Source organism: Sorex fumeus, unplaced genomic scaffold (genome assembly GCF_029834395.1).
Source record: "Sorex fumeus unplaced genomic scaffold, SorFum_2.1 ptg000061l, whole genome shotgun sequence".
Classification (NCBI taxonomy): Eukaryota; Metazoa; Chordata; class Mammalia; order Eulipotyphla; family Soricidae; genus Sorex; species Sorex fumeus.
The window spans coordinates 10,864,265-10,886,940 of record NW_026606118.1 but is presented as its reverse complement, the minus strand read 5'-3'; the positions used below and the strand labels follow the sequence as shown (position 1 = coordinate 10,886,940).

Here is a 22,676-nt window from a genome sequence, read left to right as displayed (position 1 = left end):
CTCCTGTCCTACCAATTGTTCCCCTTATCTCATGCTATGGGCTGGAGCAATAGCACAGCGGGTAGGGTGTTTGCCTTGCACAAACCCGGGTTTGATTCCTTTGTCCAGCTCGGAGAGCCCGGCAAGCTACCGAGAGTATCCCGCCCGCACAGCAGAGCCTGGCAACTCCCTGTGGCGTATTCAATATGTCAAAAACAGTAACAATAAGTCTCACAATGGAGACGTTACTGGTGCCCGCTCCAGTAAATCGATGAACAACAGGAGGACAGTGCTATCTCATGCCATGACCTCAAATTTATGCTATGTTCACCGGTGGTCTCCTAGAAACCACATCCCGAGGGTTCAAGAGGCCACTGGACCCTAGTTGTGAAACGCTTGTTCAAAGATCATGTTATCTAGGACAGTGCATGAGGGATGAAGGAATTTCCTGGAAAGAATTCACCCTAAGGAAAGAAAAAGTTGAGTGTCCTGAAACAAGATTAGTTCTTGAGCAACAGAAATTTTTTTCTTGCTTCATCCGTGCAGTCACATTCAAGAGGAAGAAGGGTTGAGAGAGGCAGCAGGATGCCGTAGTAAGTTTTGAAGGGCTCCAAAATAATGTGGAAAAAAGAACAATATGGCATTGAACTAAAAGCGCCTGTGTTGCTAAAAGAAATTAAGGTTAAAATCAGATACCCTTCTAGATGGGGAAAAATATTAGCACAATCTGCATGTGACAAAAGGCTAATAATATACAAGATGGAGTTTATAGAAAGCTCTCACAGATCCAATAAGCAAGAAACAAACAACCCCATCCAACAATGAGGCAAAGTGTGGAACAATCACTTCCTCAGAGCAGACACACAGATGCCCAACAGACATATGAAGAAAATGTTCATCATCATGGATGCAAATCAAAACGATGCAAATCAAAACAAATGTGAGGTATCACCTCATACCAGTGATGATTATCAATATCAAAAAGGCTGGTCACCTGAGGAGAAAAAGACTTTATCCACAGTGGGTGGGTCATCTGGTTCGCTCTATAAAAAAATGGTATGGAGACTTCTCCCAAAATTAAAAATGCAGCTTCCATCTGACCCAGTGATTCCATTTCTTGGCACCTACCCCACACATACAAAAACATTAATTCAAAAATATATATAGGGCACACCTATGTTCACTGCAGTGGTACTGGCTAAAACACCTGAAAACAACCCAATTACCTAACAAGACAGAAATGCCTACCAGGACACTGGCGTACATATACACAATGGAATATGCATCAGCTCCAAGACGAAATCCTACCTTTTGCTACTACTTGAATAGAACTAAAGGGTGGCACATTAGGGAGAATAAGGGAGAAGGACAGATGCCAAATGATTTCACTTATATTTGGCATACAGAAAGACAAAGCACGGGATTAGACAATGTCCAACAGGGAAAAATACCCTTAGATTCTGTCAAGAGAAATCAGCTTACCGAGGGGGCTGCAGCAGTGGGAGAGGGGTTAGTGGTAAGTGATAGATGTACCGTAAAAGTGGCAGAGGGTTTTGGAACATTGATGGTGGGGGAGCTAATATGACTTTGTACACCGAGAGCAGAAACATTTACACTATTGTGAATAATAAAGAGGACTTCTGGGCACTGGAGAAATAACACACTGGTAGGGCATGAGTAGCTCAGATTCAATCCTCCGCACCCTAGATGGTCGTCTGAGCCCTGCCAGGAGTGATCCCTTACACAGAACCAGGAGTAAGCACTGATAGGTGTGACTCTAAAACCAAATATATAGCCATAGAGGACTCCAAAAGACAGTAAGGTCACACAGACAGAACTGGGTGATTTGGCAGCATTTAAATTGGCAGCTTCAGGAGTCTGCGGCTGCAAATGCAGCCATGCAACATCTTATATTCTACTCCACTGATGTATCATGAGTACACCACATTTAATGGGGTGTAAGGTAGAAGGCAGCCGATATCAATCAGAAAAAAATAGCACACACAGCTCAACCTGTAACAATATATTAGTAATCTCTTACACAAGTGCTTAATGGCTCCAGGATGAGACACAACAATCTTCAAACATTTTCCTCTATGGAAACTTTTTTGGATCATTTTCAGCAGATTGTTCATAACAAGCAATGCAAAATAAATTATTTAGGACAAGCTTTGGGGGAAGGCTTGGGTGGTGGTGGGAAAATTTGAAGTAATGGTGGTGGGAAGGTGTAATGATGGTGAGATTGGTGTTAGAATATTGAATGTAATGAATTCATGTGAACAACTTTATAAAAATAAAATATAACTAAAAAAGAAAAAAATTGGCAGTTTTAGGGGGCTGAAGGGATAGTACAGCAGGCAGGGTGTTTGCCTCGCATGCGGCTGACCCAGATTGGATACCCGGCATCCTATACAGTCTCCCAAGCACCTCCAGGAGTAATTCCCGAGTGCAGAGACAGGAGTAACTCTTGAGTATCATCGGCTGTGACCCCAAAACGCCAAGATAATGAATAAACAAACAAATAAACCACCAGTCCTAGCACTGTTAAGATTGGCTGGCAGTGCTGAAAAATACAAGTGAAGAAAGAGAAGAGAGACTATGTGACATATCCTCAGTCACCCTCAGAAGTAAGACAGAGGTAAGAAGAAAAAGTGAGCGCTTGACAGCACAGAAACCCCTCCTGGCCATTGGAGAGACTTGTTAGGGAGGAAAATCTAACAAACTTCAAGGGTCTACAGGAGTCTGGAGGTAAAGCAGGGGATAATAAGAACAAATTTTGCTAGGGAGTCCCGAGGAAACCTGGGACCGAGTCATATTCCTTCCATTGAGTTTAACTGTTTAGACTTCCTACGCAATGGAGGGGAACTGGGTCCCCTAGGTGAATACTGCCAAAAGGGAGCTTGCCAAGTTTGGACCTTGTCTTGATGTTCCAGTTGCCAAGGTGCACTGAAAACTTTGACCTTGGGGGAGCATTTCTGGAAGAACTACACTGAGAATTAGGAATTTTCATGGAACGCATTTTTTTTCTTTTAAATTCCACAGATTTTCCTTTAAAGCAATGAATTCCTGAAACTTTCCCCCCTTTCCCCCCCAATTAATTTCACTTAATTTTTGGTGAAGTCATTTTATTAGTACTCCACCCCACCACCTTAACCCCCCCTGCAAAAAAAAAATACATTTTCTTTTTCTTTTACAAGAATTTTGCCAGTTCTGTAACAGAACTGTTCTTTTCCAATTTTAATGAAATTGTTTTCCATTTTAATAGAATTATTTTCCACATTTCTCCTCAATTTTATAGATATAAAAAAAATCAGTTTTTTTTTTTTGCTTTTTGGGTCACACCTGGCAATGCACAGGGGTTACTCTTAGCTCTGTACTCAGGAATTACTCCTGGCGGTGCTCGGGGGACCATATGGGATGCTGGGAATCGAACCCAGGTTGGCTGTGTACAAGGCAAATGCCCTACCTTCTGTGCTATCACTCCAGCCTCAAAATCAGATTTTTTAGTCCAGTTTTTATATACTTTTTATCATGTATACTTATAATAGTATTTCTGATGGTTATTTCCACTGAAAATAGTTATGCATTGCAAATAACATGCATTTCAAATAAGATCATGGAAAATACTTATATGGTGGAATCTATTGAAGCAAATATTATTGTTACAGTAAAGCAAAAGTCATACTAGTCATATTCCTGGCAGGATCCAAATGATAAGAAAGATAATTCTTCTTATGTGAGGGAGAATTCAGTCATGTAGGTAAAAGGTTATTTGATATTTGTCTGAAGTTTTAAAGTAATATCATGAAGAAAATACTAAAAAATAAAATATCTAATTAGCACATTGTAGTTGGAAGAAAAATGTCTGGAATCAGAAAATCTTGGGTTTTTGCTATCTACCAGGTATGGTCTGAAAGTCCTTGAACAATTGCTTTGACTCTGAGAATCTGTTTTCTTTGCTGTAAAATGGCCCCACTTGTCTTGGTGGCTGGGATAGATGAGATACTCATATTGTAATAAAATGCATATTATCATTTTTAACAATGCTTAAGTCCAAGTAAAAACAGCAATAACTGATCATAGCTATAAGACTATTTTGAAGTAAAGAGTGTAAAGGGTTTGCCTTGCACATAACTGACCTGGGTTTGAACGCTGGCACCCTATTTGGTCCCCTGAGCCTGCCAGGATTGATCTTTGGCTCAGAGTGAGGAGTAACCATGAGCAGTGCTGAGTGTGTCCCTAACAATGACCACCCCCAGAAAGAAAGAAAGAAAGAAAGAAAGAAAGAAAGAAAGAAAGAAAGAAAGAAAGAAAGAAAATTATAACAGCATTTTGATCAAGCCCAATTTCTTCAAACTTTACATCAATTTGAAAATTACCTTCTCAGAGTGATCTGATCTTGACCTTCATCTCTGCCTACCATGATATTTATCACAGACTTTAGGTACTAGTTTTTGACATGTTTTGTTTACCTTCTTAAAAAAAACATGATTCTTTAAGGATAGACCAATATTTCTTCACCATCATCAGATCCCTGACCTGACATCTAGTCCAGCGTTTGGTTCATCTGAAATACCTAATGCATACTTTAAAAAATCACACATAAATAAAATAATCTAGGTAAGTGATGAATTCTGATTTTTAAAAATGACTTAAATAACTTAAAAGTGGGCCATGCCACACATCAAAAAGAACGAAAACAATCAGTGCTGGCGTGGATGTTGGGGGAAAGCGACTCAGTTCTTTCATTGTTGGTGGGAATGCCGATTGGTTTAGCCTTTGTGGAAAACAATGTGGGCATTCCTTCAAAAACCAGAAATTGAGCTTCCATATGATCCCACAACACCACTTCTGGGAATATATCCCAAGGGTACAAAAAAGCACAGTAGAAATGATATCTGCACCTGTATGTTCATTGCAACACTGTACACAACAGCCAGAATCTGGAAACAACCAAAGTGCCCAGAACAGATGATAGTTAAAAAAAAAAAAAACTATTGTATATCAACACAATGGAATACTATGCAGCTGTTAGAAAAGCTGAAGTCATGAAATTTGCATATAAGTGGATAATCATGGAGAGTATCATGCTAAGTGAAATAAGTCAGAAAGAGGGGGATAGACTAGAATGACTGCACTCATTTATGGAATATAAAATAACATAATATGAGACTGGCACCCAACGACAGTAGATACAAAGGCCAGGAATACTGCTCCGTAGTTGGAAGCCTGTCTCATGAGCTGGGGGAGAAGGCAGCTGGAATAGAGAAGGGATCACTAAGTCAGTGATTGTAGATAAAGGATCAAACGTGATAACCTCTCAGTATCAATATTGCAAACCATAATGCCCAGAAGGAGAAAGAGAGTATGGGGGAAATTGTCTGCCATAGAGGCAGAAGGAGGGCTGTGATGGGGAGGGAGGTACTGGGACATTGGTGGTGGAAAATGTGCACTGGTGGAGGGATGGATGTTCGGTCACAGTATGACTGAAACTCAAACATGGAACCATTGTAACTGTATCTCACAATACTTCAAAAAAAAAAAGTGGGGCCATAGACATAGCATAGGAGTTAGGTTGCGTGCCTTGCATGTGGAAGACCCTAGTTGAATCCTTAGTACTACATAGTCTCCCTCGAGCATCACAATGTACAGCCACTGAGACCCCAAAAGCACCCCTGGGGTGGCCCTCAGATAGAACCAATGTCCAGGCTGACCAAGAATTACAGACCCTGGATCTCCCGAGTACTGCATGGGAGTCCACTAACGGCACACAATTTTCCTTGAACAGGCAGGCAAGTTCACACAAAATATCCATTTGTCTATCCCATATACATTAGCTGTTAGGTAATTCTGGTGTCTAAATGGGGTTATTACTTTCTCCCAGATAGCAACTAGAAATCTGCAGTCAAATCAAAAGAAACAATTGTTACTGCTATTAAAATATACATGATCAAACCCAAGCACAAAAAATTGTAAATCTAGAACTGTACCTCATGGTGTTTCACTAATAAAAAAAATATATACATTCAGCAGAGCCCCAATGCAACATCAAAGTTTTTTTTTTCTTTTTTCTTTTGGGTCACACCCAGCGATGCACAGGGGTTACTCCTGGGATGCTGGAAATTGAAACTGCGTTGGACGCATGCAAGGCAAACGCCCTCCCCGCTGTGCTATGACTTCAACCCCACAACATTAAAGCATTTTGGAGTTTTCTCCATCCATCTCTCTGCTATACGGAGAAGTCCGTGAGCACAGAAATGAGCTGCTCTAGTGTCATACAGATGGCAGGCCACGAGATTTGAAGATACAACACACATGGTTTTCTTTAATTCAGGTAATTTGTTGTAGGATTTATGATTACTTCTTCAACAGTTCAGTGATGCTTATATATGACACTAGTTTTATATATGGTACTGGTACTTAAATGGGTTTTTTATTAAGGTTGTTTTTTTTTAATTTTTCTGGGTTTGTCTTTTTAGTTCCTAATACATATAAGATTACACTATACATATCATACATACATTACCATACATACATATCAGTGTCACTGTCCTTCCATTGTTCATCGATTTGCTCAAGCGGGTCCAGTAATGTCTCCATTGGAGACTTTGTTGTTACTGTGTTTGGCATATCGAAAACATCACGGTTAGCTTGCCAGGCTTTGCTGCGCGGTCAGGATACTCTCGGTAGCTTGCCGGGCTCTCCGAGAGGGGCGGAGGAATCGAACTGGGCTTGGACAGGCTGGCTTCACACAAGGCAAACGCCCTACCACTGTGCTATCGCTCATAGCTGATATGATAATACATTAAAAAATATAGCTGACATGTATTATCAGATCAGCTATGTGCTGTAAAACTGTTATTAGCCCTAAATTCTCTTTATTATCTATTATGTTTTCTAGTTGAGGACACCATGCAAGGAGGAAATTTTCTTTTGAAATATATGCACATTTCTAAGTGTTTAGGTTAAAAAATTAAAAACTGTTTTCTTTTTCCTTTCAAAATGCACATTACACTAAGAAATGAAAAGAATATTGCCTCCTGATTGCAAACATTTGCTTTATAACAAAGCTCAGAATATTAAAGATGTATAAAACATGGTCTAAGGCAAACAATAAAATGCAATTTTCTGCATATATGCTGGTTTTATGAGGGAAATAATTTAGGTACAGATACATCATTTTAATGATGAGGACTTTCTCTACAATTAATGAAGAAAAACATGACACCCCAAGAACATTAAGCTAAAATGAACTCTAGTGAAGAAAAATGAGGTTCTGATTCAGAATAAAATCCTATCTTTTTAAAAGCTATTTAGTCATTGTCAATTGACAAATGATTTAAATATTTGTGCTCTTAAAAAAGAAATTCCAGGGGCTGGAGCGATAGCACAGTGGTAGGGCGTTTGCCTTGCACGCAGCTAACATGGCCGACCCAAGTTCGATTCCTCCGCCCCCTCGGAGAGCCTAGCAAGCTACCGAGAGTATCTCGCCCGCACGGCAGAGCCTGGCAAGCTCCCCGTGATGTATTCGATATGCCAAACACAGTAACAACAAAGTCTCCAATGGAGACGTTACTGGGCCTGCTCGAGCAAATCGACGATCAACGGGAGGGCCTCGAGCATACAAAATCTAGTTCTGAAACAATTATACTTTATCAATTTATCATTAGTTTACTATTTTTTTATAATTCTAGGAGAGCCTGGCAAGCTACCGAGAGTATCTCGCCCGCACGGCAGAGCCTGGCAAGCTCCCTGTGACGTATTCGATATGCCAAACACAGTAACAACAAAGTCTCCAATGGAGACGTTACTGGGCCCGCTCGAGCAAATCGACGAACAATGGGAGGGCCTTTACCTCGAGCAAAAAGCTAAAAAAGAAAAAAAATTTCCATAGGACAAAAGTCAAGTTCTCTTGAGTCCCCAGTCCCCAGGAAGCAGAAGCAGCTGCCAACTCTCGCTGCTTTGTTGCTTGGGCTCCTATGCTGGAAGCAGACACTGGGTTCACAGTCAGGAGACCAGAAGAGCCATATCTGTCGGTCAAGAGGGCAAAGTGGTAGCACAGGACTTTCTAGGGCCTTGCTGGCTCACTAGTCTCTTTTTGTTTTCATATTTGCAAGCAAAACAGGCTCAGAGGAGTGGTGTAACTGAACTCAGGTCATACAGGGCTGCAGAGGACTGGGATCTAGAATCTTCTGTGCCTGAATATTACTCTCTACAGGGCCTAGGTGCATTAGTCCCAGTGTGAAAATTGGAGGTGAGACTTCCTAAACGGGCGTTGTGACAGGGAGAGCTTCAAGCTGTCGTTGATTAGATGGACACATTTTACACAGTCAGGCCAATGAGCGGGGGCAGATTAGAAAGGGTTATGGATTAAGAAGAAAGAGCAGGATCTGGGCTGGAGTGGTTAGGGCGTTTGCTTTGCACGAGGCCGACCCGCGTTTGATGCCCAGCATCTCGTATGGTCCCCTGAGGACCGCTGGGAGTGATTTCTGAGTGCAGAGCCAGGAGTAACCCCTGTACATCACAGGGTGTGACCCAGAAAGCGGAAAAAAAAGAGCAGAACCTGAAGGGAGGACCTCAAGGAGACCAACCATGGAAAATGGGTCAAGAGGAAATACACTTAGACGTTGGATTAAATTCTAGCTTTTAAACAATTCCTTTTTCACAACAGCAAATATCAATTTTTGGTTTATTAATGCCAAGAAAACATTAAATGAAAATACATGAACCGGAGAATGATTGTTTGGCTAAGTGAAGACACTTTATACAGGCCAAACTATGTACAGACCAAAAACTTAGATTCTAAGAATTCTTTACAATTAGTATTCCAGGAGAAAAAAAAAATTCACCCCTGTATCTGTGTTGCTCTGTAAATTTTAGGGATGTTCTGAGCTGAGTTTTGTCCAAAATGTAGTTACCAGGTAAGATAAAGAAGCAGGTAAGTATCGCTATTCCACTCGAGATTCATTAATTTAATTGAGAAAAGGTCATATTCCTTATCAGAAAACAATATTTTAATGACTTTTTGTTGAAAGTCACGTTTTTTGCAAAGAAATTAGGCTTAAACAAAACTCCACGGTTTTTGCAAAAAATAAATAAATAAATAAATAAATAAATAAGATAAAAAAAAATCTAACCCCTGACCCACAAAGAAGTAATTTTGTGAAAATTAAGTAATTTATAAAACTCCACAACAGCATTTGAAAATCAGTTTTGAGAACAAAATATGCCTCTCATTAAAACTAAAAGTGAGAAAACGGAGGCTTCTAAAATATAGTAACTGTGATTAATTAGGGAGTTTCTTTTAAAATGAGACAGTCATCATTCAAGACAAATATAATAAATGTAAGATGATCTATATTGCATAGTGGGGAAGGAAATGTGATACGTACAATTTCTTTTGTGAGGTTGGAGGCATCAGCCAGCAGTGCTCAGGACTTGCTCCAGGTTCTGTGCTCTGGGATCACTGAAATCCTGTGTGTTCAAAGACCAGGGGTGCTTCCTGGGACTGAACTAGGGTAGGCTGTATCAGGGAAAGTACCCATAACCCTGCACTATCTTTCAGACCCACATCATATTTAAAAAAACTTCTGCATGAGAACCACATTATGGACCATTTGGTATATTTTCCATGTGGTAAAATATTAAAAACAAGAAACAAATTCTTTTGTTTTTTGTTTTGTTTTTGGGTCACACCCAGCGATGCTCAGGGTTACTCCTGGCTCTGCACTCAGGAATTATTCCTGGCAGTGCCGGGGGAACCCTATGGGATGCGGGGGATCAAACCTGGGTTAGCCATGCGCAAGGTAAATACCCTCCCCGCTGCACAATCACACCAGCCCCCAAGAAACAAACTCTTACCCTAAAAACAATCCAAGTTAACATGGCTAGTTGTTGAAGTTTAAAATTCTGCTTTTAGGATGTACCATTATAAGGTGTTGAAATGACAGACTGGCACCAATAATAAACGTATTGGAGGACTACAGGAAGACATACCCACCTTGTCTCTGTGAAAACTTCTTTTTCTCTATTAAGGTAGTAAGAAAGAACATCCTTTCTAAATCCCAATGAAAGCTTCCTCGTATCCAGATGAAGCTATTGGAGCAATCCAAAGATAAGTATAGCCTAAGCAATATGATATTTTTAACTACCTAGGTAGACCTCATTAGAAGTGAAATAATTGGCAGAAAAAGTTCAAACACAGAGATAGAGAGAGTATATTTCCCCTTATTTTATAGAGGTCAGGGTAGGGGAAAACTAGTTCAAGGGATGTCCTAAATGTCATCCCCCTCAACACACAGTCACACACATACATACCCACACACACTCACCCCTCCCCCCGCCCCACACACACACCCAGGAAAGTCTCCAGTCAGGATGGTTAAGAGAGTAGGAAAAAGGCAGGAGTGGTTGAGAGGCAAAAGATATAAAGAAAGTGGAGAAGAGAAGGCACCTCAGGGACCTCGAGGGACGAGAGCTTTCAAACCCTCTAGCGCTCTGTCACTCAGCATTCGGGGGCCTGAGGCACCCCACCAACTCTTCCTTTATCCAGAGGAAGGAAGTTCTGGGGGCCAGAACACTTCTCTAAAGCATGTTCATTTATATATATTTTTAATTCATAGAAAACTGTATTTTGGTTGCTAGAAACGATCCTTGCATATTAAGTATATTTGTGGAACTGGGAAAACAAATTCTAGAAGAGTTTTATCTTTTTATTTTATTTATTTATTTATTTATTTATTTATTTGCTTTTTGGGTCACACCTGGCGATGCACAGGGGTTACTCCTGGCTCTGCACTCAGGAGTTACTCCTGGCGGTGCTCAGGGGACCATATGGAATGCTGGGAATCGAACCCGGGTCGGTCGCGTGCAAGGCAAACGCCCTACCCGCTGTGCTATCTCTCTAGTCCCTGGGAAAACAAATTCTAATGTTCAATAAGGAGAATATAGACAACAATTAGCATCACCCTTTACTCCCCTAAAGATTAACAGTGGGTCAGGAAGGAAGAAGTGACACTTGTTTTATTTTTTAAAAAGTGTATCAAAAAAAAATCTACAAACAAGGCAGGGTTTTGTTTGTTCTTTTGTCTGGAGCTCCTAAACCAGGGATATTCAAGCGAGTGTGTATGTGGAAAGTTCTTTAAAAATAAAGATTCTTGGGGGTTGGAGCAATAGTACAGCGGGTAGGGCGTTTGCCTTGCATACGGCTGATCCAGGTTCAATTCCCAGCATCCCATATGGTCCCCCGAGCACCTCTAGGGTAGTTCCTGAGTGCAAAGCCAGGAGAAACCCCTGAGCATTGCTGGTGTGACCCAAAAAGCAATAAATAAATAAATAAATAAATAAAGATTCCTGAGTGGAAGAGATTGTACAGGGACTAAGGTGTGTGCCTTGCATGTGGCGGGCTACCCTAATTTAATCTCTAGCACCACACAAGTATTCCCAAGCACCAACAGCAGTAGGACCCAAGTACCACTTGGTGTGGTTGAACCAACGCTTCCTGACCCCCTAAAAAGTACCAAATTCTGGCGTCTATTTCCAGAAATTCAGACTCAGCAATCCTCACGAGTCCTCAAGAATTTACTTTTCAGACATATTCTCCTGGATATTCTCATACATGTGACCTGGAGAAACTCTATCTGAAAGTACCATTCTTTCTCTTTAAGTCATGACTTAATTCTTGACTTAATTAACAGATTTCTCCGTGCTAATGTCCTGTTCAGAAAGTGGACAACCAAAGGATTTAGCACAGACAAATGGTCAGGTACAGTGGGGGAATACGGAGCTTTCTCAAAACCATCCAGAGAGCTCAATTTATCTCTAAAGAATCTTCCAGACGGTCCACACCCTTGATCTAACCCAACGTAAACACCAGGCTCCTGAGCTTCATGTTGGTTTTTGGGAAAAAGAAGCTGCTATGAGTGTTTTCCATATTTTTACCTCTTTTGGAGACAGGATAGAGATGTAATCTTCATAGATCATTCTGGCTTTTTCCTCAATAACCTTCTTGTTCTGTTCTTTCTTTAAGTCTTCACAAGCAAGCCAGAAAAGTAAGTTCTCTTCACTGTACTCCGTGCGGAGGAACTCGCGGAAGAGATTTCTTCCTGCTGGGGCCTTCATCATCTTATCAAAGTTTTGAGACCAGGATAAGACTTCATCTGAAGTGGGGTTCTGGCTGCAGAGACAGATGTGGTTAGCAAAGGTCAAAGTGACCCAGACCCTGCAGGAAAGGAGATGCAGAAAGGGTTTTTCTCTTTTTGGGTCACACCCAGCGATGCTCAGGCGTTACTCCTGGCTCTTCACTAAGGAATTTCTACTGGCAGTGCTTGGGGGACCATATGGGATGCCAGGGATTGAAACCGGGTCGGCTGTGTGCAAGGCAAATGCCCTACTCGCTGTACTATCACTCAGGCCAGGAGCTGCAGAAAGTTTAGCTTATTCAACTGCTGCCACCTAGTGGCGACTGAGCAGGTGGACATCTCCTAGGGTATCATTAGTCAAGTAAGGATTTACAACATTCCTGTGGGAATGACCTTCCTGAGAAGGAATCCATTTTTAGAACCGCCAGGTATTAATTACTTTATGGTTTCGGCCATCATAAATAAATCCCTAAGGAATCTCAGAAAAATTCACAATATAAGCTGAAACATTACATATGATAATTGAGATGAAGTGATTTAAAAAATTTTTTTTTAATTTTTGGGTTATACCCAGTGATATTCAGGGGTTACTCCTGGCTCTGCACTCAGGAATTACTTCTGGCGGTGCTCAGGGGACCATATGGGATGCTGGGAATCGAACCTGGGTCGGCCACGTGCAAGGCAAACGCCCTACCCGCTGTACTATCACTCCAGCCCTGAGATGAAGTGATTTTAAACATATTTGCATCTGATAAAACTTTGTTTGGGCCACACCCAGCAATGCTCAGGGCTGACTCCTGGTTCTGTGCTCAGGGATCACTCCTAGTGGGCTCGAAAGACCACAAGTGGGGTGAGAGGCTGAACCCAGATCCGACACAGGCAAGGTAAGTGCCCTCTCACTCCGAGCCATATATTTTCATTTTTAAGCCATAAGGTTGCAGATATTTCCTTTTATCTCCAGTAGTAATTTTTTTCATTTTTCATTGGATATAAAATAATACTACATTATATATACTTGTCACTCACTTTTCCAAACTTTACCAAGTTTTCTGTTAGATGTTATAAACTAATTATTTTTACCCACAGATGGATTCATCACAGTTTAGTTCATCACACTAGTCTTTTAATAATTTTCCAACCTAAAATATATCTGGTTAAAGGTAAACTTTTATTTTATCTTTTCTTACTTTTCTTGGGACAGTGTTTTCAATAGATTTATTATGACTTCAAAATGCCTGAACTTTCTCTTTCACCAAAACAAATTTAAAAGGCAGAAAAGTTACTAAGAAGCATTACCACTAAATGTTTTAGTTTACTAGTACAGAGGGTAGGGCGATTGCCTTGCATGCAACCAATCCAGGTTGGATGTCTGGCCTCCCATATGGTTCCCACAGATACACCAGGGGTGGTCCCTGATCACAGAATCAGGAGTAAATCCTGAGCACTGCAGGGTGTGGGCCCAAACAAAAAGTATGTTCATATGTGCAGAAAGATAACATATAACTATACAAATAATCTGCTTATAACTGCTGTATTCTTTAGACACTCCATTTCAACCAGTCTTTATTCAAAGGAAACTGGGACTGTGAACAGCTGGAAGTCCTTCCTGACTCTCTTAGGCAATTTAATCCCATGGCTTTTCTGATGTGGTTTAGAAACTTCTAAACTCACTTCTTTAAAGAGAACAACGATAAAAATTCCCAGGAAAGAAAAGTAAAGAATGTGGCCACTTTGCAGCATTAAGTCATGCAATTATTTCTTTAGGGAAAAAATAAAAAAATAACTCAGGCTGATGACTTAATATAGTGAACAGAAAATATGGTAAAGAGCGATTACAATCAGAATAAGATCACCCGGCATTCATTTCACAAAATAAGGAGTTCCAAGAAGCAAGAGCTGAGGCAGTTACCCAGAAGTTACAAAAGCAGGAACACGGTTACCGCACGAATCTCACTTACCATTCCTCTAGGACCTGGATACTCTCCATCTTTGTGGTATGCGCAGGTCTTCCTGCATTTTCCCCTCTTTCTTCGTTCCTAACAGTGAGGCTGTAATGTAGCATAACACTTTATTTTGTCGAGGGAATACCAATTCTTTCAAGAAACAATAACATTATAAGAAAAACACTTCACAGAAAACTTTGGTTTCCGATATGCGAGAATATTTAATGTACAGAAGAACAGCACCATCTGAGGCAAACTGGTATTAACAAAAGGGAGGGAGACAAGTTTATTTATTTTGCATTTTTGGGTCACACCCAGCAATGCCCAGGGGTTACTCTCGGCTCTGCACTAAGGAGTTACTCCTGGCGGTGGTTGGGGGACTCTATGGGATGCTGGGGATTGAACCTGGGTTGGCTGCATGCAAGGCAAATGCCTTACCCACTGTACTATCGCTCCAGCCCTGAAACAAATCTTTGATACTAGTCTTTAATACAAGGTCAAAGTAAAACAGAATCTCAAAATGGACATAATTATGCACAATGACCCCCCCTTGCATAGCAGGAATTGTAATCCCTGATGTACATAGTTATATAATTTACTATTTGATATATTTCCTTCTAGACCTCTTTGGAGTAAAACCATTTTGACTTTTGCTTTATACTATGCTTCGCTTGGTTTCCAAACATTTCCCCCATTGATGGCTAAAAAAGATAAAAAAGATCTGAATCCAAAGGAGAAAGTGCTGCATTCATACCATTCTTCCCCCTGCAGAAGAGATTTCCTTGTCACTGATAGCATCACTTCTCCATGCACTTAAATTCAAAGGACTTCATTTCTATTGGAGTTTGCCTTTGTCTTTTAATCCCTTTAGCCCAGCCCTGATGTTGGGCCAGAGAAAGGCTGGGCCACCCAGAGAGCTTACAGGGGTGGGGGGGGGGAGGTCTGGAGGAGGGGAGTCTGTATCTCTGGGGCATCCACAGGGAAATCCTACAGGGTACAGGAGCTCGGATAACCTTAGGGGGTTGAGCAACCCAGCAGGAGAAGAAAAAGATTGTCAGTTTATGGAATATAGGTGAGCAGCCAAGAGAAACACCCAACATTCTGGCTGTGGGCTGCAACTATGGAAGTTATAGGTAGATAATCAGAAGCAGTGTTGGCAACAGGGACTCTCTGGTCTTAGAAAAAGTCTGGTACTGAATGAACAAGAGACCCCTTTGACCAGAGCAGAGGAGGTTCGTGAGAGTTGGTCTGAAAGCAAAGGAGATTCAGAAAGAGAATCTCTTCCATTTGTTCATTCAATCAGCAGGAGACCATGAAAATGATTATTTTTTTATTATGTGCGGAGCATGTTCCTTTTTTTTTTTTTGGTTTTTTTTTGGGAGGCCACACCTGGCAATGCTTGAAGGCTTACTACTGGCTCTGCACTCAGGGCTCACACTTGGGGGTGCTTGGGGGACCACATGGGATGCTGGGGATTGAACCCAGGTCAATCCCATGCAAGGCAAGGGCCCTGCTTGGTGTACTACAGCTCCGCCCTCCTTTCTGGGCACTCTTCTTTAACCTTTAATCCCATATCCCCATTGCCCAGATGAGCAAAGGGAGGTAGAGAGTTATTTAGTAAGTTGGCCCCAAATCGAGACAAATAGGACGCATGGTTCCAATTTGCACCCAATCCTATTAAATAACCCTATTTATTATTTTACTTATGCACTTATTTACTTTGGTGCTGCAGATTGACACCAGGCTCTAAATCAGATGAATCATGTGCTCTGCCTGGCCACCAGTTTTATTAGTAACAGGTACTGGAGCAATATCCGACTCAGGGAATGCAGAAGAGGGTCTCTAAATACTACTGTGGTGAAGAGGAGAGAGAAGTGCTTCAGTGACAACTTTGATCTACAATTATTCTTTTTTTGTTTCAGTTTTGGTGCCACACCTGCAGGTACTCAGGGCTTACTCCTGTTTCTGCACTCAGGAGTTATCCATAACAGTGCTCAGGGGACCATCTGGGATGCTGAGGATTGGCCTGGGTTGGGTGTGTGCAAGGCAAATGCCCTCCCCGCTGTACTATCACTCCGGTGCCCTCCATAGTTATTCTTTCATTTTTCATTTTTTTTTTTTTTGCTTTTTGGGTCATAACTGGCAATGCACAGGGGTTACTCCTGGCCTATGCACTCTGAAATTACTCCTGGCAGTGCTCAGGGGACCATCCGGGATGCTGAGAATCAAACCTGTGTCGGCCACATGCAAGGCAAACGCCCTACTCGCTGTGCTATTGCTCCAGCCATCTTGACAGTCTGGTAAATGAGGCTGAGAAAGTGTCTCTTTATTTCATTCCTTCATCCTCTGGTGCAAAGATGAGGATGGAGGGAAAGAATAAACAGAAGCATTGGGGGAGACAAAATAGAAATGTTTTGTCCAGGCTGAACTAAACTGAAGGGAAGAGAATCCAACGGGGACGAGAAGGGATTCTTTGCCAAAGTAATTTCGGTGAAAATATCAGAACTTACTAGAGAGACAAATCAATTTCTCCTGTACCAGTTGGCTGGGAGAATGGCCAATTTATTGGTGAATAACCCTATGAAGAGTAAATCTGGCTCAAAAGTGGTGAGGTCCGAGGAATTTGGAGAAGGAGAAAGGGTGGCACATGGGTCATCAGACACCCATCACCGGGGTCACTGTCCCACTGGGCGGTGGCAGCTCCAGCACCCGCAGGGAAATCCTTTAGAAAAACATGACCTGGGGCAGCGGGAGGATTACAAGCTTTTGGGTGACCCCTTTGGACCCTGGTAATGCGCTTGCACCCTGAGACTGATTATCAACAGCCGCTCTCCAAGCTGCTAACATACTTTGTTCAGATACAGATTTTACTTATTTATTTTTATACTTGGGGGCTAATCAGGGCTATGTCCTCAGAGGTCCTCCTACTAGTGGTGCTCTGATGAACAGACAGTGCCAGGGCTCGAATCCACATCTCCTGAATGTGCTTCAGACCTGGGTGCTACACGCCCAGCCCCAGATCCATTTTTTAGAGTTATCTTCACGTATGTCTAGCTCGGGCAATTCTCTGGAATTTGATGGACTTCTAATCATTATGGAAAGGTGGGTAGGAGGAGAGAGGGATATAGTACTGGCAACATTTTGTGGAATTTCCTGGGAGAGATGAATTATGATAAGTGTGCAACATACAGATATTTTCAAACTCCAGAGAGGTCTTATTTAAGTAGAAAATGAACACCCATTCTGCTCTGTTTTACTGAGTATAGATGTGTGTGTGTGTGTGTTCATGAGCATGTGTTCATGTACATGTGCACTGTGTGCTCTGTGTGTGTATGTGTGTGTGTGTGTGTGTGTGTGTGTTTCTGAGATGCAGTATAATAGGATAAGGATAAAAGGCTCTCTTTTCCTAATTAAATTGTAAGCAACTAAGAATTCATCTCCATTGCACTTTCCCCTAGACTGGGACACACAGATGCAGATGGTCCTATGTTAGGAAACATCTTTAGAAAACTTGTTCTCCATTGTGCCTTGGCTTGTGGAATCAGTGATCTGGAATCCACATGCATGATTCATGAGTTTCTGAATATGAATTCTGGCTGTTTTTTTAATCTGTATCTGTGATATTTACAAACATCCCAAATGCCACCATATTAGAGTGATCGTTATGAAACACTGGGTTGTGTTTATATCTCTCATTTCTACAGATGGTAAAATATGGACACACATTTGTACTAAAACTACTTATAACAGACGTTTAATAAGTACTTCACTCCTCACCATTTCTCCAGATTTTTGGTCTAATCTTACACACAAGAATGAACTGAAACTGAACTTTAGCCAGCAACAAGTGTCCCTTTCAGCAGTTCTCTTTTGTTTGGTTGGTCTGGTGGCTACTCACAGCAATGTTAGTCTCTGTGCTCAGGATTTACTCCTGGCTGTGCTCAGGGGATCATAAAGATGCAGGGGATTGAACCTGGGTCGGCTGCGTGCAAGTCAAACACCCAACTGGCTCTACTATTTCTCTGTCCCTTTCAGTCATCCTCTTTTGCTATCAAAACTGCATTCAGCACAATAGCCAGGGTATGGAAACAACCCAAATGTCCAATGACAGACCAATGGATAAAGAAGTTGTGGTATGCATACACAACAGAATACTATTCGGCCCCAAGGAAAATAAAAAAAGATCATGTAGTTTGCTACAACTTGAATGGAAGTAGAGGATCTTAGGCATTGGATGGTCTTACTCTCTGGGGTGTACAACAAAACAAAGATATAGACAATATCAACTGATAACAAGACTGGTGGTGAGGGGAATCTGTGGACTGGAGGTGCCAAAAGGCACAGTTGGTGGTGTTGGAGTGAGGAAACAATGTACAACAAGACCATCAACACAACTGTAAACAAATAAATTATAATAAAAATGTAAAAGGTGTTCAATTAACAACACAATGAGATATTATCTATCTATCTATCTATCTATCTATCTATCTATCTATCTATCTGTTTTGGGGTCATACCTGGTGGTTCTCAGGGTCTACCCTTACTGTACTCATGGATCATGCCTGAGAATTGAACCAGGGTAAAGGCACACACTTAAACCTGGTACTATCTTTCCGATCCCTAAGCATACGACATCAAAAAAATATTGGATTCTAAGTTTCCTTGATCAACAATCCCAGACAACACCATTTGAAGATGAAGCGAAATGATTAAGGAAGTTTGGCACAAGAAATCAGTAACAGGTGTTGCTCCTTATGTCTTAGAAGTCACCTTGTCCCTCTTTTTTCACCTGGTCCTGCTCTAAACAATGCCACATTTTTAAGGTCAGAAATTACTAAACATATTTGCTCTAGGTCAGCATGTGCTTAGCTTACGTGTTGAGAAAAGCTCTCAAAGGGACAAACAAAGTTTATGATAATGATGGTTCAGAGATGGGGTGGGGAAACTTTCTTTCTTTCTTTCTTTCTTTCTTTCTTTCTTTCTTTCTTTCTTTCTTTAAATTTTTATTAGTGAAACACCATGAGGTACAGTTGTAGACTTACAATTTTTTTTGCTTGGGTTTCAATTATACAACAATCAAGTACCCATCCCTCCACCAGTGCCCATTTTCTATCACCACTGATCCCAGTATCCCTCTCCCTCCCATCCCCCCACCCCCCTCATCCCATTCTGCTTCTGTTGGCAGGGCATTCTGGGGGGGCGGGGAACCTTCATCTTTATTTTCTGGAACATTTCCCCTCCTAGCCATTCTTGGTCAGCTGGACCAGTGGCTCAAGGCAATGGCCTGAGAATGTGGTGCTGCTTGGATCTTGAGGTACTGCAGGTGACAAAGCCATAGCTGTCGTATCCAGGGGATGGGGGTGGGGCGTCCTCCACTGCCATACCCAGGGATGCTTGGGTACCATGTAGCACAGGAATGGAACCAGGCTGGGCCTTAACTTTCATAACATCTTTTTGATTCCTCTGTTATATTTTAATTAGCATTTCTGATTTTTCAACCATTAGAAAACAAAGAGAACAAGAATGTATATACAATGTTTTCGGTAGGCATCTTTACTGTGGCTTATTTTATGGAAGAAACGTAAATAGCCTAGCCTAAGTATACTAAAAGAAGCATTTATTTACATCTCAGGAGCAATTTTCTAGGACAATAACTTAATGAAGACTACATCTGGGACATTTTAGAAAGTCAGGAAATGTGCCCTCATTGTGTAAAGGTTTAGTTTTGTTTAGGTTCAGGGGAAGATGAATAGTAGGTGATGGAATCTTACCAGCTGCCCATTTTAGAGTTGATACGGCTGAGAGATCACCATGGACGGGGTTTACTCTGGAAGAGAGTCCAGTAAGAAAAACAATTGGTTCTTCGAGAGAAACTTTGAAAATGGTTGCCAATAAGATGGAAGCTTTGCAGTGTCCATGGCAACTCTGAGATAGAGGCCAGTCACCAAAGCATATACAGTTGCACAAAACTCAACCGAGAAATCAGTAAGGTGCTTGAATTTAATACAGCATGATACTGAGGATCAAAACAGTCCACTGTTCCTGGGAAAGGCAGCTGCTCTTCAAAATAGTAATATTTATTAATATATTATTGTTAATTATACATAATATTGTATATATGTCTCTCGGAGTGCCCGGCAAGCTACCGAGAGTATCCCACCCACACGGGGAGAGCCCGACAAGCTCCCCGTGTCATACTCAATATGCCAAAACCAGTAACTATAACGCGTCTCATTCCCCTGAGCCTGAAAGAGCCTCCAATCGTTGGGAAAGACGAGTAAGGAAAGGCTGCTAAAATCTCAGGGCTGGAACGAATAGAGATGTTACTGGTGCCCGCTTGAGTAAACTGACCAACAACGGGATGACAGTGATACAGTGAATATTAATTAGTATTATTAATATTAATAGTCTCACATTGTAGTATTGCCTTTTCTTTGTATTTAACACCTTCCACCACAGACTTTTCAGCACCACAATGAAAAATACGATAGGTTCCAGGTTCTCAAAAAGAAACTGTAGTTTAGTTTTTAATTGTTTCATTTTTTTCAGAAATGCTAGGTTAAAATAATACAGTTTCATTGGGGAATCAGTAAGAACTTACATATATACCCGAGACACTAACTTTATTCAATATTGTCTGGATTAGATCAGGATGAGTGAAACAGGGACCCTGAAATGGGGAAACTTGGATAGGATAAGCAGTAGAGAGCACCAGGACAGGAGCGAAAGGAGAAATCAGCACAGAGACTCTTAGATCCCAGAACCATCTCTCCCTCTGCGTAAGAGTAGCTGAGAAAGGCGTGACAGAATTGGAGATCAGTAAACTGGGTTGAACAATGAGCAGGTGTTCGCCAGATGGAGAACTGGACAAAGGGAATTTCAAGCAGAAGAGGAAAAAGTAACATGCAGAGTCTGTGATTGAGGAAAAGTCAGGCTACAGATGCAGAAGAAAACGGAGAGCTCACACGTGCCAAGTTGGAAGTGGCCACTCCCAACTGGCAGCAAGTGTTGAGTTGTGTAAAGGGTCAAAAAAAAAAAAACTCATGTGGAGTCCAAATCTAGATCACACATCTTCAAGACAATCTTGGCTCGGTGTGCTTTAATTTTCCCCTTCAGAAGGGAGTAATGGGGGCCGGAGCGATAGTACGGCCGGTAGGGCGTTTGTCTTGCATGGGGCCGACCTGGGTTCGATTCCCAGAATCCCATCTGGTCTCCCAAGCACCGCCAGAATTAATTCCTGGGTGCAGAGCCAGGACTAACCCCTGAACATCTCTGGGTGTGACCCCAAAAGCAAAATAAAATAAATACATTTTAATTAACAAAAAAGAAGGGTGTAATGTGGGGATCTTACTACACACAAAGTTGTAAAGTGAAGCATCACACAAAGGGAAATCACTACAATGTGAAATTATGCAAATTCGTATGCTAAAGAGACTTCCAAATTTACCAAAGCTTCTTTCAACCCAGGGAACCAAAGACTTCCTTACTGCAATTATTAGGAAATACTTCATAATAAGAAATAGGTTTCTTGTTAGGACAATGGTACATAGTCTTATGACAGCGATTACATATTATATATATTATTACAATTTTAGAAGAAACATGTAACTCTTCTATTTCTCTTAACAATCCTCAAAGGGAAGCAAGGAGGTTGTTACTGTTTTTGCTTTATTTAGACTCATCAGGGGCGATTTACATAAAGTCTATCACAGAAGCATGCTGGAACTTGTATGGGAGCTCACAACTGCTGCTAGCTCTTCTCACGCTCATTATCAAAGTGCAAAGTTGCTTCTCTTCAGAAAAACAACTTATTAGACAACTCATAATATTTGCTCCTTTTTTTTGTTTGCAGACATTGCTCTTAAATGTTGAGAAAGGGCAAACCTCCTATCCACAGTTGTTGAATGCAATGCCCCCTTCTCATCATTATCACAGAGCTATCAATCTACACCACCAGTGGACTGACTATGTGATAGATATCAGGGAGAAGTCACTTTCTGCAATTTTTTTAGCACTCAAGATGGCCAGGAACTGGAACTGTTATAAAACCCAAGTACCCGAAAACATAAGACTGGTTAAAGAAACTCTGGTACATCTACACAGTGGAATACTATGCAGCTGTTAGAAGAGAGACGAAATCATGAAATTCACATATACACTTATACAAAAAAAAGAAAGTATCATGCTAAGTAAAATTAGTGAGAAAGAGAGGGAAAGATTTATACACTTATATGCAAATTTCATGATTTCATCTCTTCTAACAGCTGCATAGTATTCCATAGACATGGAAAGTATCATGCTATGAAAGACCAAACATGATAACCTCTCAGGGTCTGTATTGCAAACCATAATGCCCAAAAGTAGAGAGAGATTATGGGGAATCATGTCTGCCATGGAGGCAGGGGGAGGGTGGGAAAGGGGGGTGTACTTGGGATATTGGTGGTGGGGATGTGCACCGGTGAAGGGATGGGTATTTGATTTGATCATTGTGTGACTGTAACCCAAACATGAAAGCTTGTAACTATCACATGGTGATTCAATAAAAAAAAAGAAAGTATCATGCTAAGTAAGATTAGTCAGAAAGAGAGGGACAGACAGAATGACTGCACTACTT

General features: G+C 41.3%; 1 protein-coding gene across 4 annotated transcripts in view; it reads right to left on the bottom strand.

Annotated features, from left to right (window-relative positions):
- RGS17 (regulator of G protein signaling 17) overlaps positions 1–22,676 on the bottom strand; it is a 138,747-nt gene that overhangs the window by 8,455 nt on the left and 107,616 nt on the right. For 3 of the 4 annotated variants that reach the window (XM_056125967.1, XM_056125964.1, XM_056125965.1), the window contains exons 3-4: positions 14,078–14,167; positions 11,920–12,154 (exon numbers count right to left, since the gene is read on the bottom strand). In XM_056125967.1, the coding sequence (XP_055981942.1) occupies positions 11,920–12,154; positions 14,078–14,167 (325 nt within the window). Of the gene's footprint in view, positions 1–11,919; positions 12,155–14,077; positions 14,168–19,833; positions 19,890–22,676 lie in introns of all 4 variants that reach the window. The other variant, XM_056125966.1, reaches the window with a different exon arrangement.